Genomic DNA, 15675 nt, shown 5'->3' with positions numbered 1-15675 from the left:
TGCTGTGAACAATTGCATAGCACTATTGCATAGCACTCAGTTGTTAGAGCCCACACCTCCTCCTTTATAAGGAGAGAAACGCTTGATTTTGAAAAGTACAGTGAAGGAAAAACTACAATTACTGTCAGATTGCTCCTTATCTTTTTTTTCTGAGCTTGTCTAAAATCACAGTATCTTGTGGGGCTTTCTGGAACCAAAGGGAATGTTTCTTATCAGCTTCCTGCGTCTGTGAAGTTCCCTATAAATCAGTATCAAGTCACCTCTTGTCCGAGAGAAGCTGAATACATAGTACTCACCCACAGATAGTTTTCAAGCCTGATTTGTGGATATTTTCTGCACCTTCTCCAGCTTTGCAGCTAGAACTAAAACACTGGATGCCTTCCTGGCATTGTACGTGGTAGTGACTAGAATCTCTCTTATGATTTATAAATTCCTCCTTATTTCTGCAACAATTGCTTCCCCTCTTTCTTGTGGTAGCTTTAGAACTCAGCTAGTTATCTTCAAAACTCCCTCATGTCTGAGTTACTTTTAGGACACCAGGATACCAGTTACTCTCCTCTGAGTGTCATTCAAGTCCTTGGCTGCCAGACGTTTGAGTTTACATTTGACTAGAGTAAGAATCATGTCCTTCAGCTGTAAGCCTTTTACCTGTTACAGATGTAAAAGATACACCATACAGTAAAAGAAACAACAGTCTGGATGACATCTAGGTGCAAAGACCTGAGATCTCAGCAGCATAGGATTGAAAGGAAATTCCTCTGGAATCTCACTGGGAACTAATACCAAGGTGGCAGTCCACTCCTAACCATTCCTTCTTGGAAACTATCAGCTGGCCAGTTTAAACTAGAATGCCATATGGGACAAATTAAATACCATACTGTGGTTTTAGTTGGTAATAACAAGGGCTGACTTACCTTGAAAGCAGTGATTTCACGACAGAGTAGAGACAAACTTAATGGATAAGCCTTTGTTTGCAGCAAACTTGTTAATGGACAGAAGCAGCACTGCTGGCTTTTAATTCTTAAAACATGACATGATTTGGGGATTAAAGTACTGAAAAGAGGCCCCTCTGGTTCCCCAGCAGCTGGCAAGATGCTGTGCGCTTACCCTGGTCCTGTACAAGAACTCAAAGCTATCAGAACCAGAAGAAATGACATTTGAATCGGAGCAGAGGTTTGCTAGTGGGCCTGAGGAAGCGTTTGGTTCAAGAGGAAGGTTAGTTCAGGTTTTGGTCTGATCCAAACCAGCCGGCATCTCGTCTAGAGGTGACCCTTCTGCACCCCTGAGCTTCAGCTGCAGAATGAGCTGTGTGCAGACACACAACCAGGGTGCACACAGCTTGCTAGGCTGAACCCTTCACATCCAAATGATTGCAATAAATAAAAGTGAAAAGGCAGCCGATAGGCAGGTGCTGTCATCAGTTCAAACTGGCATATGCTGTCAGGATAGAGGACCCTCGAAAAGGCAAGAAGAGAGGATCTAATCCACACCAGTTTTGTAAGAAAACCATTCAAGCCAGCATACACCAATGCCTTACAAATCAGTGCTGGCACAGTTACCCATGCACAGACTGTTACAAGAACCCAGATACAAAAGTCGTTACACAGAGTGCCTATCCACATCACAAATCCTGTCCTTTGAGAAAGCATTTGTGCTCTGGTGAAAGGGCATCCCTGGCAGCATCTCATCCCCCTGCTTCAGTCCAGGAGAGATCATCCCTTCAGTGCCAGGTGCACACTCAGGCCAGACAAACTCATTATGCCACATTTTCCAGCCCATTGAAAAGGCAAAGCGCTGAGCTAATATTTTGCTGCAGGCTAGAAAGTCCAGCTGGAACATGAGGTTTGCTAGCCTGCAGTTTCCTTAAAGTTTGGGCTAGAAGGACACAGCCAAATAATGGTAGCTGCAGCGTGTCTCAGGGCTCTTACTTGGGCCACCTGGGCTTTTCCAGCACGTAAAGTCCTGCCCATTTTTCATAGAGAAATTCCATTTCAACTAGAAACAAATGATCGACTTCAGAATGAGCAAGATGCATGAGACAGATGATGAAAAGACATGTCTGGAGAGTAACTGACGACTCAGGAGACTGCACTGAACTTGTGTTTCTGAGGTTTTCCTTTGCAAATACAAAAATTATGGTCTTTGGTTTCCTGCTCTTTTTCTAAATGGAAATTTAGATTATGAGCTGCAAAATGACACTCTTCCAGATTCATAAGCTTTGCTACCGGTCTGCCACACTTCTCAAAATTGGCCCTACTGTCTAAGACTATGTGTCCTGCCAGGCAGTTTTATGGGACCTTGATGTATGTTGATCATACCACAAAAGCTGAAGAGACGGTGTTTATCATCTTGTTGCTGGAGCACAAAGACCGTATGCAGAGCCCATAATGACAGTGGAGGGGAGACAGTGCCAACAACTCGAGGAAGGTCTGGCAGGAAGCTTTGAGGAAGCCTCCCCTACTTTGCCATATCAGAATGACCCTTTCTCTCTTCGCTTTCCCTACAGGTAAGAAAAATTCCATTCTGCTGCATAAAGTCCAGCATGACCTCAATTCAGGTGTTTTCAACTACCAAGAGAATGAGATCATCCAGCAGATTGTGCAGCACGACAGAGAGATGGCACACTGTGCTCACAATGTCCAGGCTGCTGCTGCCGCTGCCGCTGCCGCCGCATCCACCCCCACGCCTGTCATCTGGACTCCACTGATCCAGGCACCCCTGCAGGCTGCAGCAGCCACCACTTCTGTCGCGATAGCTCTGACCCACCACCCGCGCCTCCCCACAGCCATCTTCCGGCCCCCGGTGTCCGTCCTGGGTTCCCTGGGGCAGCAGTCCAGCCAGACCCCGAGGCAGCTGAAAAGGCTTCAGTCTCTAATCCCATCGGCCGGGCCTTCCGCCGTCGGCTCCCCCTCCAGCACTCCGTCCCAGCTGCACACACCGGGAGCAGAAACCCCGTCGTCCTCTTCCTACCACATCCAGCAACTCGCAGGATACTCGGCCGCCGCTGGCTTAGGCCAGTTCCAGGTGGGATCCCCTCCTGCTGGCTCGAGCCAGACGGGTTTGAGTGGTGCGTCCTCCATGGCACTGAGCCAGCTCCAACAAGCACCGTCTGGATCACCTTTAGGGACAGCTCAGCCCACCCAGCAGCAGCAGCAGCAACAACAGCAGCAGCAGCAGCAGCAGCAGCAGCAGCCACCCCTTCCCAGCAGTGGATTCGGGCACTTCCAGCAAGCCACAACTAGCTCTCCATCAGCATCACTCACCCAGCTCGCATCGAATTCACCCCCCGGCCTTCTCAACCAGTTCCAGCCCACCACGAGACCACTGCAGGGGGGACAGTTACAGCAGCTCTCAGGCAGTGGGACTTTGGGGGGAATTAATCACTTCCAGCCCCCTCCTTCTTCCAACTCGCCATCCGCCAGCCTAAGCCAGCTGGCACAGGCCTCTGGTGGGCCGTCCTCAGGCCTGTGCCAAACACATCCAAGTGCATTAGGGTCTGTAACTGGCACGATAGCCCAGCTCCACCAGGAACGGTCGCCTTTTGCCTCCATGTCTCCTCTCCAACAGTCTGGCATCGCCTCTCCCTGTTATACCCCTTCTGGCCTTAGTCCTCCTACTCAGAGCCCAGTGGCAACAAGAACTTTTCAGTGTGGCCCTTCTGGGGCCTCAGGCTCTCACGGCTCTCTGCTCCTGCCTCAGACGGCCAGCCCACCTCCGCAGATCCTGCAGTCCAAGAGCACGCCGCCCGTGCCACCCGGACGCCTGAACCAGGACATCAAGTTGATTTCTGCTTCCCAGCCATCTTTGCCCCAAGAGCTGGCTCAGACACTGAGCCAAAGTTCTCATTCCTCTAGAGAATCTGTTTCCAGCTTCTCTCCTTTTCCTGGTGGAGGGACTGGACTTCTCGGGAAGCCTTGTAGCTCAATTCCTGGGCGCGTGACTTTACCACGTCAGATGTCCTCAGGTTCTTTACCACATCCGCTGGTGTTTGGGGCCAGCGCTGCGGGCACTGCTTCCCTGACTGCTGGTGGGCGGAAAGAATCCATAGTGCTCACGGGGGATCTGGAGCCTGTCAGATCCAAACTGCCCTCCAATTTGTGAGGACTCCTGAGAGCTGTTTATGTCAGCCGTGCAATTCGGTTCCCAATTAGACTTTCATTAATCTTTCTTTTTTTTTTTTTTTATTTTCCCTCTTTTTCCTCCATTTCTTTTGTTTAGGTTTAACTGTGATTAGAAACAAACAAACAAACAAAAACACATGAAAAACAACAAAAAAAAGAAGATAACCAGGTATTCTTAGAGCTATAGATTTTTGGTCACTTGATTTTATAGAATATTTTAATACATGGAACAAAAGGATATGAGCAAATTTAATCCAACGAGGTAACACACAGACGAGGCGTGTGCCTGAGCTGGAACATGTGAAATGATCAGCCATAGAAGCCACCAAAAAAGGTTTTCCTGTTGAGACAAAGATCCGAGGTTGACGTGGGCCAGAGAAGGGAGCATCAGGTCAGGCCCGTAGCTGGTGTATTTGGAACAGCTCTGGTTGGCCTCAGCTTAGCACCGCTTTGCACCAGCCTGGTGCACCTGAACCTGGCTCGTGGCACCGAGACATGGGGGGACTCGGACGGCTCACCACACGCATTGGAAAGTTTCACTGCCTCCCAGGTTTTCTCCTGGGATCAGCAGGGCTCAGAGGAGGCAAGAAGAGGGGCGAGTTTCACTAATGCAGTCCCCTCTGAGGGTTTCAGAAGAGCTGAGTTGTTTTTTTGGACTCCATCTGAAGAAGAGGAGGGTGACCAGGAGATGGATGGATGGGCCTGACTGCAGCTGCTTGTCTCGTTCCATCAATGCTCTGAGGGAGAAGTCCCATCGCTGCCAGCCTGCTGGCTGCAGCAGAAGAATCACAGAATCGCAGAATGGCTGAGGTTGGAAGGGACCTCTGAAGGTCACCTGGTCCAATTCCCTGCCGAGCAGGATCACCTAGAGCACCTTGAGGATGGCAGCCTCAGCGTCCTCGCGGTGTGCACAGCGTGCGTGCTGCCCTCCAGGCTGGGGCGTGCAGAGCAAGGGAGGGATGAAGAAAGGCAGCACATTAATCTTCCCTCTCGGTCTCGGTGTCTCGGTGTCCATGGGCTGACTGCTCTGAAGAGAACCGGGTAGGGTAAGATGGCAAGGTGGGGTGCAGTCGCCCCGGCCCTCCTCCCCCTTAGCCCAGGGGAGTCTGAGCTCGGAGGCACTGAGGGCAACACCGGTGCCCAGCCAAGAATCCTTCAGATTTGCAACTACATTCATACCATTAAAACAGATTAAACCAGAAATTCGGCCAGCCGTGGTCCATGCTTCTCCTCTGATGGGGGAATCGAAATCGTTTGCTTGATTTCACCAGCAATAACAGCCTGCACCTGATTGATTGGCTTTGGTCTCGCCCTGCAGTTGCAGCATCACTGGACACATCTGAGGCCTGGCAGGCACCTTGAGCTGGAAAGTTTGGGCTCCCCTGATTTAAGGCAAAGTGGGATGAAGACAGAATGGGGCCTTTTGGTGCACACAGCACTGAGAAGCTACAGCCTTTACCTCTAGAGCAAATGTCTCCTTTTCTTTTGATTCTTTCTTTCTATTTGTTTTTTCAGTAGGCCAAGAGGTGTCTCCAGCCACCTCACTGTAAAGAGTCAGGTGCTCAACTTTTCTAACACTTGTTAGAAACCCTTGTCCGGCTTCCCTCTGTTTCTAGCTATCTTGGAGTCCCTCCAGCCCACAGAGGGAAAGCGGAACTTCACGCAGCAGTGCCAAAAAACTTAATATTATCACAGTAACGATACAGGTCCATACAACCCCCTCTCTTACCTCCTTCCCCCAAAACCACTGGCTGACAGTTGATTTTTATACCGAATTGTTTGCAAAACTCTTGACATGTGCCTGTATCTTGAATGTTGCTGCAAGCATTACTGGGCACTCTTGCTTCAACGTGCTTTGGTGGCTCAGAATTCAGATGTAATCAGCTTCGGTCTTCCTTAAAGGGTCAGGGGAGCTCTAGAAATGTTTTTTTCTACTAGCTACATACAACTATGTATGTGTGAGTGTGTGTGGAGGGAGGGGTGTGTGTGTGTGTGTGTATAGATTTTTATATATATATCTATATATACACACATGCTTTTATATATATATAGTATACAGTTATACACATATGTAGTCTATTTATGCACATGTGTAAGCACGCACACACACATACACACACACACACACATTTATATATATATGTATCTCCTAGTTTTAAAATACATGTCAGTTTTGACCCTCCTGTAGGACTGATTGGCAGGTGATAATTGTAACGCATAGCTCCTGCTTTTCCAAAACATGTACAGGTTCATCTTGAAACAGAATCAGTTGACGGAATTGAAGCAGAGTCACAGACCCTCTCATAAGTTCAAAGGTACGAGTTCCTAGAGGAAGACTCACGATATCCTTTCAAGTATTATATTTGTTTTAACAACCTTTTTTACCCCGTATGCCAGAGGGCCCCCTAGAGCGAACATCTCAAGAGGTTGGGAGTTAAGCTGGTTGGGTCTGGGGAATTCGATACAAGCGGGTGGGAAAGGTCTTCAGCCCAGCAATGCCAAGCCCTCGTGGATGACTGTCCCGTGACTGCTGCATTGGTACTTGAATCTCAACAACCCCTGTGGACACTCAGACAAATGGAGGTGCACAGAAACACCCTGAGGGCTGTCTCTGGTAGACGTGCGTTCCTTCCGCCAGGCCGGTGAACATCCTGCGTTCGGTTGGGTTCCTTCGCTTTGATTTTCACGGGGGTGCTGTTTGATTTTCCAGTTCTTAGCGGTGCAGTAGCCAATATTGAGTTACTCCGACTGGACCCCAGTCAACACTAGGCTTGTCTCAGTAGGTGGAACTATATTAATTATTATTGTTATTTTTTGTTTTATTTCGGGGGGAAGGGAGGGAAGAGTTCTAGGGGTGGGGTTTGCAATATAAAACACACAATAAAAAACCTTAGTAAATAAAAAAGTAAAAACCCAGCCCTCTGACTTGCTGTCTGCTTTGAGTGTTGAAATTCAGGCACTGTGGGAGGAGGTTTCAAGAAGAAAAAAAACACCTCGTTTGTCATTTCAGCCCTCCCTGCCCTACTGGAGAGAGATGATGAAAGGTTTTGTCTCACTTCCTATCTGTATTTTCCTGCTGTTTTCACAACTTTGGTGGCATGTTTACCTGCTGCCACCTCTCCACCTCACACATGCCTGTAGGCAGTGTATGGTAAGCCACTGACAGTAAAATTTCTACGCTTTTGCCTACACTTTAATTTTTAGCAGCGCAAAGGAGAAACCTGCAGGTTGTTTTGCTAAAAGTGTATGAGATTCCTTCACAGTACTGACAGATCTGAATCTGTGGCTGACTTTGTGAGCCTCAGAGAAGAGCTCAGGGAGCCTTTCCACAGGATGCAGAAGTTAACAGCTTGGAATCAGGACTATCACAGAAAGCGGATGAAAATCTGGACAAAAAGTCACCATTTCCAAGTCTTAAACTAAGCTCAGTGATGATGCCAGAGTCAGGACCTGAAGTACTTTTGGAAGGTAAAACTAGCCTCAAGCCTTATCTTTCACTTCACAGCCTTATCTCTCATTTCCCTCCTGTGAGATCCTTTTTGAGTCTTTGTCCAAACCCAGACTAGGAAATGGGCACAGAATGGATTGCTGGGGTCAGTAACTCACACCGCAGCCGTGTGGCCTCGTGCCCCTTCCTCAGAACCCGCTGAACACAGAGCAAAGCAGCCCAGCTGCTGGCGTGTGTACTGCAGCCCGTGGTAGCGAGGTGCAGCTGGACATCCTCGTCCCTGCACCAGGAGCCTCCCCCCTGCCTTGCCGATCAGCTCACGTTCAGTTTTCTTTCTCTGAAATCTCATTGCTTTGGTTCGTTCTCATCCCATGGCTCTATTTAGCCCTTTAACCTTACAGCTCACCCAGCCTCTGGAAGGCTTTAATTGCTAGCACATGAGCACTGTGTCCTCCTTGCTGGGGTGAGAACAAGGTCCTGGATGTTCTTTAATCAGGACTCCCAATGCCAGAGATGGCATAAATAAGTAAATAAATGAACAGGAGCCCAAAGGCTGTGAATAAAATCAGGATTTTGCAGAGAAGGATGCTCAGGGACTCGCGCACACTTTCACCAACACAATGCAGTGCAAGCCAAGCAGGATGCTCCTTTTGGCTCTCTCCTCCTGCTTCTGATGATACAGGAAAATAGGGGACCCTGATGGTCTCCCTCCATCAATCCTCTGACCTTGTCTGGCTGTAAAGGAGCAGAGCTGGCGAGGAAAGAGCAAACTAAACCTTTTCATCAGAAAATGCCATTCCCTTGAAACCAGACGGCTCTGCCCTGGAAGGTCAGTTCTGGGTTTCACAGAGGGAAGTGCAGGCAGGAAAATACTTGGTTTGCCTTTTAAAATAAATGCCTGCTCCAAGCTGTCTTATTTTGCATGCCGTTAGCATTACAGAGGAAACGGGCTGGGAGTCAGTCCTGCCCTATCGAAACATAAAAGAAAATTAATTATACTTCACAGAAGATTTGGAAACTTCCAGGATTTTCATGAAGGAAGGAAGGGCTTGGAAGGGCTTGGCTGGATTAGCCTATGCACTGCTGCCTCCTTATCTCACTGGAAGGACTCGAGACTGAACTGGGACTTCGTGGTACACACCGGCAGTCAGGAAGAAGCTGTGCAGGTACCAGAGCCAAGTCACCCTCCCATCCAACAAGGTGGTTTCTCTACCTCTCTGCAGTGCCCTGTGAAGACCCAGCTTGCTGGGGTAGGGACTCAGAGCAGGAGAAGGCAGGATCTCAGCTCTGGGGATTTCTCCCTTGTCCCAGAAAACAGTCCCAGGCTGGCTGCCTGCCCCACTCACCTCCCAAAGACAGATCTTGGGGTGGGGGGGGTGATTAGCCCAAAGGGAGAGGGAGGAAAATGAAGCCAAAGCTGCACTGAGAAGGGGCTAGGGCTGGGGTTGTGCAGGCAAGCAGCTGAGTCCTTTTTTTATCCCCACTGCAAACCCCAGGAGCTCGCAGCACGGTGCTGGTGAGCGCAGAAGGCCACGGGGAGCCTGCAGGGTGCTCCAGCGCGTGCCCTGGGGAAGGAGAAGGGATTTGCACCTTTTTCCTTGCTGGGGGAGCCACCAAGTTCAGAACCACAGCTTTAAATAGATGAGTACATTATAGTGTGTATTTTATTTAAAGTAAAGAGAACCACACCCTGATGTCAGCATTCACTTGGTCACTCCTCTGGGGCCAAGCACCTACCTGCCTGCCCGCAGCACCACTGAGCTGCACACTGCGTGGGATCTGCTCTGTGTGATGTGGAAGGGAAACCAGCCACAAGGCAACACTCCCACCCACGTGCAATCCACAGCAGATAAAATACAAATTAAAATACCAATTAGCTTTGCTCTAAGCCTGCAGGATCACCCTCTGCTGCCCCACCACCTTCAGGCAGAAGCAGGAGGAAAAAGCCTCCAGGCAGGAGGTCCATACCCTCAGGTGATGCGCTGGGCAGAAATCTTTCCAGCCCGGCCCACCTCTGTCATGTACCTCGCTGGGACAGGGGTACAGAGCAGGAGCACAGCCCCCAGAGGGGCACAGGGAGGGAGCAAAGTGGCTGGGGAAGCCCAGGGAGGGAAAAGCAAGGGGCCAGGGCATCCTCACCAGCCCCGGTGAAAAGCTGACCAGGATTTTCTGCTTCCCGTAGGCGAGGGCGGTGTGAGAGCCAGAGACAGCACCCGAGGAGGCAGGCAGGACCTTTCCCCACGCAGGTAACTCCTCCTGCCTGGCACTGCTGGGTGGCAGCCACCTCCCTGAGCCCCAGAGAGCTTCATCCTCACAGCCCCTCTGCACAAGGCAGCTGGGAGAGCCCACGCACTGCGCCCGGTAGTGCTGCGTCCCCTGCTTGCCCCCACACACACCCAGAGCCATGCTGGGTGTTGTGTGTGCCTTAGGCACCTCCACCAGGGTGTGACCGCAGCCTCTTTGGTTTCTGGACTCAAACCCACTCTCAGAAACCTGCAGAAGGTAAGCCAAGCCTCATAGGCACGTGGTGAGCAACGCTACCCCCTTGCCAGTGCATCGCCTTGGCTGCCAGCACCTGATGGGAAGGGGAGGTCACTCTGCCAGAGCTTGTGCTCTGCTCCCAGCGATCCCAAGGGACTGCTGTCAGCCTTGGCAAGGTGTCTTCAGACAAATCCCCTGGCTGCCTGCTGGCTTTTTCCCTGCTGGCGAAAAGGGGGTGAATTTTCACACGTGCATGTTGCCTTTTGCCACTGACAGCCATTTGCTCACCAATTCCAGCACACTGAACCCGTGCCTAAGCCCCACTTTCACTTTAGGCTGTGATTTCCAGGGAGCTGAGTATGGTACTGCCTACCCCTGACAAATTAAAGGGAAAAAAAAAAAATCCTAACTTTATTATGCCACTTAAAATTTGCAGGAAGGTAGATTGATTTTTTTTTTTTTTTAATACTCTTTTTAAGGAGTGATTGCAAACCAGCTGCCTTTCAGCCTCCAGCTACCAGCTGACCCTAATCACTAGCAATGACAGCTCTGCTCAAGTCCACCTCTTAGCAGGCACCTGATTAGAAAAGACACTGACTGAAGTCACTGGGAAAAGGTAGAGGCTCTTTCATGTTCACGGAGGAGAAACAGCAGCTTGATAGCTTATAGTGGGAGCCCAGCAGACAGCAGGCCCTTCGCAGGACTTCCCAGGCAATCTCTTGCCCGGCATGAGCTGTGGCTACTGCAGCATGCTCAGGGCCAGCCACCTCCTCCAAAATCCCCCCAACAGAGGGGACCAGACTTGGGAACCCTGCCTGGCTCCCAGGAGGGGAACAGGAGCTGCCTGAGGCTGCAGGCAGTGCCAGGCAGGAAGGCGTTAACAGCATCTCCAGCCCTGCGTGCCCAAACCTTCCCCTCCCTGGGAAGCTGCTCTCCCTGGCTGGGCTGCAAATTAGACAGCTCCTCTGGGTTATTCCCCCCACCTCCCTTTAGTTTATTTTTTTTTTATGCACCTGCCTTCCTCAGCTGTGATGGGCACGGCTGGGGCTCGCCCACGCACAGCTCGCAGCACGAGCACGCTTGCTCTGCCCCTCCAGCTCCATCAGAGGTGCCGTGGGTGGCTGGCAGGAGGGCACGGCCACTTGCCCTCCCCAGGCCCAGCGCTGCCTCTCCGGTGCCCTGTCCACCCACACTGGCCTCCTGCTGCGGCCAAAGGCTGCTGTCAGCTCTGTCCCCACGCGTACCCATCACTGCCAGCTCCTCTCCGCAGAGGCTCGGTGCTGACAAGCCTCTCCCCGCACCGCGGGGGCCAGCATGGCCCCTGGGGGGGCTCACCGGGGATGGGAGCAGCTCTTTGCTCTCTCTGGTGCTCCGTCAGTGGCCTGGCACTGCTGCAGCAAACCCAGTGGAGGTAGGAGGGACCCGGGAGTGACTTTTTGTTCTTGAGGGGGCAGGAAGGATAAAGGACAGGGCTTCAGCACTGCTCCTTTGTGAGCATTTCTGCACCGTCCCCTGCATTGCGAGGGGCACAGCGTCCCAGCCTGGGGTCACACGCTGCTGGCCTGCCCCGTGTCTGCAGCTCCTGCCAGGCAGGAGCAGTGCCCCTGATGGATTATTGGCCTCCCTGCTGCCTCAGCCCTCTCTTGCAGCTCATGATTTGTGGCAAAAATCGAGTGCCAGGACAACTTGATATTTCATGTCATTATAAGGCTTGTGCTGCCGGAGAAGCTGTGGCAATGGAGGAGGTGCACACCTAGCTCTGGGAAGGGGCTTAACCTGCAGCTTTTAATCAGCTCTACCAAGAAGACCCCAGAGAGCACCTACAGGAGCTGCAGATGCCCCAGGGACCAGCAGGGGCACCTGGAGGCACTTGTGCAATGACACATGACATGGATTGTTTTCATCCCCCAGCAAAACCGTCTCCAAAATCAGAGGATTTGGGTTCAAGCAGTATAAAAACAAGCAGCTGCCTGTCCTGGGGAGTCAGGGATATCCCCTGGGAGCCCGTGAGTCACAAGCACTGGGGGCTCAGCATCCATCACATTTGCCGTGATGCTGTTGTTTGCTCGCTGCGTTTTCCTCAGTCTCAGTGCCTCGGAGCACATCTCACGCAGCTCCTAAACCACTGCAGGCTGGAAATGGCTGCCCACACCCCAGCCTTCATCCCCAATGCCAAGCCCCAGCTCTCCAGGCCCACCTGCACGTGAGCCTGGCTGGCTTGCAAAACAGAACCAGCCCCCAGTGCTGGATTAGGCACCTGGGTTAATGCTCAGCACCTGGGAAGGGGCTGGGGGAGGGAAATGGGGAACACCTGGGGAAAGGGGCAGGCTTCAGCCAGCTCCTCACAGGGAGCAGAGAGCTCCTCCAGACCTGGCTAGGTAAGAGCAGCAGTGGGGATTTGGGGGGTGGCTCCCTAGTTGCAGCTCACTTTTGGGGGTGTGGGTGGCTCTGTTCAGCCCTGGTAGGAGCAAGGCTGCTGGAGTTTGTGAAGGGGCAGCAGCAGGGGCTTGTGCAAAGGCTGTAGGCTTGGTATTAAGTGGTTGGGAGCAGGCTGAGCTGGGAAGAAGCACCTTGTTTACCTGGGGGTAAGAGAGGCCAGTGAATGCTGTAGGATCAGGGAAATCAGCCCCGGGAGCCCTTGTGCAGCATCTCCTCGTGGGGCTGGATCCCTGGAGTGTGGGGGTGTTGTGATGGCCACAAGGCTGCAGCAATAGCACAGCAGGGGCAGGCAGAGGTGGGGGAAACCCGGAATGAGGAGGGCAAAATGTGACTGCCAGAGCAGTCCTGCTGCCTGGGGCTGAGAGCGTTTGGGAGGTGACACTCCCACATCACTGATACCACAGGGGCAGCCCTCAAGACTGAGGGCTTCTGGTGGACAGACAGGACCAGGAAGAGGTGCAGGTTTCCTTGGCAGCCACAGATTTCTTTATTTTTTGGCCACGAGGCTCCAAAGCCTCACTGTGGGCAGGCAGGAGGTGGCTCAGAGTGGTGCGTGACCGGGGCTCTGCCTCGCAGCAGCTGCGGGGGAACCCCTGCACCGGAGGGAAGCCGCTGTCAGCACGGAGCTTTGCTGAGTTAAGTGGATGCAGTTCCCATGGTGATGGTGCCCACGGAGGAGCAATGTGGCCTGGCGTGCTCCTCGCGTGCAAGGAGGCTGGGAGGTTGGCCTCAGGGAGGGTGCGGGGTGGGAAGGGGCTTTCAGGCACGTGGCTGCCCCCGGTTTCCCTGGGGAAGCCCCTTCCTCTCGCACTCCCTGTGAGACAGGGTCAGTGCTTTCCAACCCGCTCCCAGCTCTGCCTGCAGAGGCTCTGCTGGCCAGGAGCAGTGACTGGGGTTGCTCCTTTCCCCCTCAGGCCTGAAGTCCAGGACAGAGGCCCTCACCCCACCCTGACAGAGCGATGGAAGTACTCGAGCTGGATGTGCTGGCAGCCTGAAACAAAAGGGATGCAGCAAAACTGCCAGGCGTGGTCCAGTGGGTGCTTTCACCTTGTCTGGAGCCTGCTAGGTGTGAGTTATCCTGGTTTGGGTTAAGTTAACGTGATGAATTTATTGCTACATCTCTAGCACGTCTCATTGAATTCACCCAGCCTTTGCAGCAGTGGGGTTGCTGCTGTTTTAACCATGACTGTGCTGAGCCTGGTTCACGTGAGCAGGGTTTGCAGATAACAGAGCAGCACCACCCTCCTGTTTGACAGAGGGTGGGGTGTCCTGAGACAGCCAGGCTGGGGAATTCCCTCCTAAGATATCACCAAGGTTTGCTCTGAATTGCAGTCCTCTGAGAGTTGTCTCTCTCGGCTGCTGTCCTGAGAGAGAGGAAGGTCTGGAGGAATGGCAGCATGTACTGGAAGAGAGGGGGGTCTGGGGAGAGATGGGAACTGAGGGAAGAAGGTGGGGAAACAGGAGCTGAAAATGGGGAATAACTGAAAAAATGAAAACAAACAAAAAACACTAAATCCTGCTCTCCTGGAGGACAGGGGATAGGTTCTTGGTCAAGTGCAACTGCTGCCGGGCCTGCCTGTAGAGGGGAAATGGGCCTGGCAACTGCATGTGTAGGGAGCCCTGAGCAGGGAGCTGGGCTGACCGGTTCAGGACACTTTCCCCTACAGCAAGTTTCTTTGCTCCCCCTCATTGTATTGTGTTCACCTCCCAGGCCAGCTGCCACATTCAGGCTTTTCTTGCCTGTTAAAAAGGCAGGTTCCAGGAGCCACCATCCCCTGTGCAGTAAGAGCAGGTGTAACCTGACCAAACCCTGTGGTTGGTTAGGGGAGAGCTGCCCCTGCAGAAAAATTGTACTGATTTAATGGTTTTGGCCAAAGCAATTTAGTTAAAATCACGTGTGCCTTGATAGGAATGCTCTTATTTGAGATGAACGTTGACTTACTGATAGTTTAAAGCCAGCCTTAATTCCTGCCTTAAGACAGGAGGCTGCTTTTAATCGGAGAAGTCTGCAAGTGTTGCACCAATTTACCAAAGGTGTTTGAGTTGCTGCAAGTCAAACCTTTGTGCCTATGTTGGAAGCATAAATGCTATCAAGGAAGGACACAGCGAGGCATGAAGAAACCTAGTTTGCTGCAGGAGCTCATTACTATGCTGCTGCTAACAAAAGAACATCACTAATTTCAGTCTCCTTAATTAATGTAGGCTGAGGAGAAACAGTCTCTTCCAGGTAGATGCAAAAAATGGTGTGTTTGTGGTTTTGCTTTGCAGCTTTGCTTACCAGCAAGTCATCGCTGCCATCTAGCGTCCCTGCCGTGCACTGCCCAGCCTGCAGAAGGGCACAAATGCAGGTGTTCCTTCTACCTGCCTTACAACAGACTACGTGGCCCTCAGAAAACCGCCACCTTTCATCTGCCTTGACCTGCGATGCGAGTAGCCGCGGAAATTAGCTGTGCTGGCCAAATAAGAGATGGTCTTTCACTTCCAAAGCCAGAGGTTAGTAAATAGAGGTCACATTTTTCTGCTGTGTCAACTCTTTGTGTCTGCATCTCAGCTGTGCCTTGTGGCACTCCCAACTACATCACTAACACCTTTGTTCCCAGCTCCCTTACACCTCCCACCAACTCTTGCCTGGCTGAGAGGCCCCTGCCCGGCTGCAGGGTCACAGCCTGCCTTCAGAACTGCGGGGGGTGTTTCCACTCAACCTCAGCAAGGTTGCAAAACTTTGGAGAGAACACTAGAACCTGCCTAGCAAAATAGGGATGGGGGAAGGGAGTGCAAAGCCATGCAGTAGCTTGTTCTCATTTGCAGAGGTCACGGTGAGGAAGGGTCTAATACCCTCAGGAATGCAGGATGCCAGTAATTAGGGCTGGCTTGTGAAGAAGAGACTGATGACCAGCGAATCTTTTCAGTATTGGAGAGTGGAGTAAGCGTGGAGGTAAGAACAAGGATATCGCTTACAGCACTTTGAGTGCTATATTTAAGGATTTAAATCGTTATTTTTTCTGTGATTTAATGGCTTACTCTCTTAAACATACTTCCACTGGCTTGAAATCCTGCTTCCTGAGGCTTGCTTGTTAGAAGATGATATTTTTGCTATTGAGCTTGCAAACAGAGGGTAGGGAGTTAGCCAGGAAGACACTACATGCTCCACACCTGTGTAGGGGTGGGAATAATGGTGTTAATGGT

The 15675-nt window shown here is 51.6% G+C and overlaps 1 protein-coding gene and 2 long non-coding RNA genes across 5 annotated transcripts in view; all 3 read left to right on the top strand.

Moving 5' to 3' along the window:
- The window catches only part of HCN4 (hyperpolarization activated cyclic nucleotide gated potassium channel 4), a 149751-nt gene extending 142588 nt beyond the window's left edge, over positions 1-7163 (top strand). Inside the window, exon 9 of one of the 2 annotated variants that reach the window (XM_068695220.1) lies at positions 2507-7163. In XM_068695220.1, coding sequence (XP_068551321.1) covers positions 2507-4101 — 1595 coding nt within the window. In that variant the 3' untranslated portion in view covers positions 4102-7163. The remainder of the gene's footprint in view (positions 1-2506) is intronic. The other variant, XM_068695221.1, reaches the window with a different exon arrangement.
- Positions 7164-9461: 2298 nt separating this feature from the next.
- LOC137863200 (uncharacterized) lies at positions 9462-12292 on the top strand. Its single transcript, XR_011100743.1, has 3 exons — positions 9462-9543; positions 9752-9815; positions 10530-12292. It is a non-coding gene; the product is annotated as an uncharacterized lncRNA (long non-coding RNA).
- Positions 12293-12478: 186 nt separating this feature from the next.
- LOC137863284 (uncharacterized) lies at positions 12479-15461 on the top strand. Of its 2 annotated transcripts, none has more exons than XR_011100836.1 (4): positions 12479-12635; positions 13404-13557; positions 14758-14982; positions 15298-15461. It is a non-coding gene; the product is annotated as an uncharacterized lncRNA (long non-coding RNA). The 2 variants fall into 2 exon arrangements; XR_011100835.1 differs by having other exon boundaries at positions 12479-13124.
- The last annotated feature ends 214 nt before the right edge of the window (positions 15462-15675 follow it).

The sequence above is a fragment of the Anas acuta genome, chromosome 12 (genome assembly GCF_963932015.1).
Source record: "Anas acuta chromosome 12, bAnaAcu1.1, whole genome shotgun sequence".
Lineage (NCBI taxonomy): Eukaryota > Metazoa > Chordata > Aves > Anseriformes > Anatidae > Anas > Anas acuta.
This window is presented reverse-complemented; position numbering and strand designations above follow the sequence as displayed.